The 2,842-nt window shown below is 34.7% G+C and overlaps 1 protein-coding gene across 1 annotated transcript; it reads right to left on the bottom strand.

Annotated features, from left to right (window-relative positions):
- Positions 1 to 969: 969 nt before the first annotated feature.
- Positions 970 to 1,990, bottom strand: LOC107800294 (protein MIZU-KUSSEI 1-like). The gene has a single exon (XM_016623443.2). It carries the CDS (start codon positions 1,862 to 1,864, stop codon positions 1,082 to 1,084), a length of 783 nt encoding a protein of 260 aa, XP_016478929.1. The 5' UTR covers positions 1,865 to 1,990; the 3' UTR covers positions 970 to 1,081.
- Positions 1,991 to 2,842: the final 852 nt, after the last annotated feature.

The following is a 2,842-nucleotide window of genomic DNA, read 5'->3' as shown; positions in this document are numbered from 1 at the left end:
ATATATCGCTAAGTACTTTTAATCCTTAAGTTTACTAGAGTGAAGCACCATTGATCCTAGAAGATTAATCTTGTTAAAAACTAAGGATTATTAGGGCCCATTTGGCCATAATTTTTTTTTATTTTTTTCAAAAACTTTTTTACATTTTTTCTGGAATTAGTGTTTGGGCCACGAAAATTTCAAATCCAACTTGAAGTGAATTTCAGAATTTTTCGGAATTTGAAAAACCGCAAAAAACTATTTTTTTTACAATTTTCACTTCAAAATCACTCACAAAAATTCAATACCAATTTATATTCATGTTCAAACACAACTCCAATTTTCAAATACCATTTTTAACTTGACAATATTTTTCACTTTTTTCAAAATTTCACAATTGTTACGTCCAAACGTCCACTAAAATATTTGTGATGCAATAAGAACAATCTAATAGTTTGGTAGGAGGTATTAGAAAAAATAATGCAAGCATTAGCTCTATGCATTACTAATACATTATTTGGTATATTTTTTTAACTTGTATATAACATCATACATGGCTTATCCTATGCATAAGTAATGCATAGAAAACTATGGCATTAGTAATACCAAGGCTTTAATGCATACATTAGCCTGGTTAAAGACAAAATTGTCCTTAAAATCCCTTAAATCTAGAGAATATGGAGGGCATTTTTGTAAGCAACTATTTTTCTTAAAAATTATGCAATGCATTATAATTTTAATACACTAAGAAATAATATTTGCATAACTTATGCTTGCATTACTAACCCATGCATTACTATAATCCATGTATTACTAATACACCTTATTTCGCACTATTCTTATACACGGCGTAGAGTTTAAGTACATCAACGACGACAAACTCTTTTTCTTTCAAGACTAAAATATATATAAGCGTATAAGACATTATAGATGAATATATAAGAGATGCAAGTAGAAAAATGGAAATTTTCTTTTCGTCAAACATCAATGTCAGCAATGTAATTCAACATTAAAAAAAGCACGCATAAGGACACAAAATACAAAACAAGTAAAACCAAACCATAGATTTGATTTTACACTTTTCTTCCTTTTCACTCTTTTTTCATGTCCTAAGAAGAAATATACTAAGCTCAGGTCCTCCATTCCCATCAAGATTCATCATATAAAAAGCTTCCGAGTCACGATTCCCTACGACTCGTTCAAACTTAGCTCTCATATACAACAACTCACCTTCCGACTCACTGCACTTCCGGCCATCGTCCACCACCGGAATCACTCCGGCTCCGACCGACACGTTCTGCACGGTACGCAACACGTGCCAGTCGGAGTCCGTACACGCGCGTGAAAGCGCGTAGCCACACTTCCTGCCGTTGCAATACATAGTCCACCTAGGTTCTTGGAAGAGCCTCACGTGCCGGCTGCCACGTGGAGCTTTCTCGCACTCCAGCGCGATTCGAACAAGGCCCGATGACATGTCTTTGACTAAAGCAGACGTAGAGATGGCAAATTCAATCAAAAGAATCGGTTCTGACGTGGGATTATTTTGAATGGCGAAGCTGACGTGGCCTCTCCGATGACCGAATAAAGTTCCGGTGAATTTCCGGCCGAGGGAGATCGGTATAACAGAGAGATTGGGCGAGAGATTAAGCCACATGCACGTAGGAAGTATTGAGGGGAATGAGATAATTCTTAGAAAAGACTTGAGAAAATTAAAGTTGACTCCCCCTGCACGGCTTTTGTGAATAATAGGTGAATATGAGAAATTATTATCCTCAAAGGGATCGTTAAAAATAGAATTTGATTTTTGGTAATTGGATGGAATGATCAACTTGTTTGAGCTATTGCAGCTGCTTGTTCTTGGAAGGGTAGATTCATATTGTCTCATTGTAAAGGAGAAAAAGAGACAAAAGAGAAATCTGTATGTACAAAGAATAAAGGAGATGAGAGGGCGACAAGATGATGATAATGTTTGGAGGTGGGCAATATATATAAAGGGAAACTGTCAATGTTTGTGTTGTTTGGCTGTTTAAATAATGCTGATCATTTCATGCATTCATGCCTCTGCTGAATCTTTATTAATGTCAAGTTATTAAAAAAATAATACAGTAATTATTACTTTTCCATGTCTCAATTTAGGTTGTATTTTTACTTTTCGAGAGTTAATTTGATTAGATCAATTTTAATATTTTTAAAAATTTAAATATTTAAAAACTAGGTGCAATTATTTTACGTTAAAATAAAAATAAAAATTCTAAAATATGGGTCAAAATTCACATAGTTACCCTTCGAGGTTGTTCAGTTGGTTTGGTGGGTGGTCATCCATATGGATAATCTGTGATCGATTCTCCCCTCAATGCCTTCTGGACTGAGCATGTCCCATAGGGCTTGCCTAGTGCCGTTTACATCCCTTGTGCGGTGTGCAGGCTATTACACAGGGAGAGATTTACCCAATGCACTTAGTGCTCACCACAGAATGCTCACCCGAAGGGCAAAGGCTACAACAGAGGTTGCATAGCGGCTGCGGACTTCCCCTCTTACCAAAAAAAAATTCACATAGTTAGAATCTCAATGCAAAAAGTGCAACATAAATAAGAACAGAAGGAGTAATAAGAACTACTCCCTCTTATCCATTTTAATTGATTTTTTGATTTTATTTGTGGTCTACAATATTTAATTTCTTTAATGAACAAATTATCCGGACCCTACTTGTGAGAATATATATATTGGGTTTGTTGTTGTTGTTGTATAGTTAATTTTATTGTCAATTAATGTTAAAATATTATGAATTATAGCCAAAAAATCAATTAAAGTGGACCGGATAAAGTAATATCAATAACCTGAAAATATAGAGGTAAATTATCTG

Source organism: Nicotiana tabacum, chromosome 5 (assembly GCF_000715075.1).
Source record: "Nicotiana tabacum cultivar K326 chromosome 5, ASM71507v2, whole genome shotgun sequence".
NCBI lineage: Eukaryota > Viridiplantae > Streptophyta > Magnoliopsida > Solanales > Solanaceae > Nicotiana > Nicotiana tabacum.
This window is presented reverse-complemented; position numbering and strand designations above follow the sequence as displayed.

Coding starts and splice junctions, on each gene's coding strand:
- LOC107800294 (XM_016623443.2), bottom strand. CDS start 1,864: ATGAGACAATATGAATCTACCCTTCCAAGAACAAGCAGCTGCAATAGC.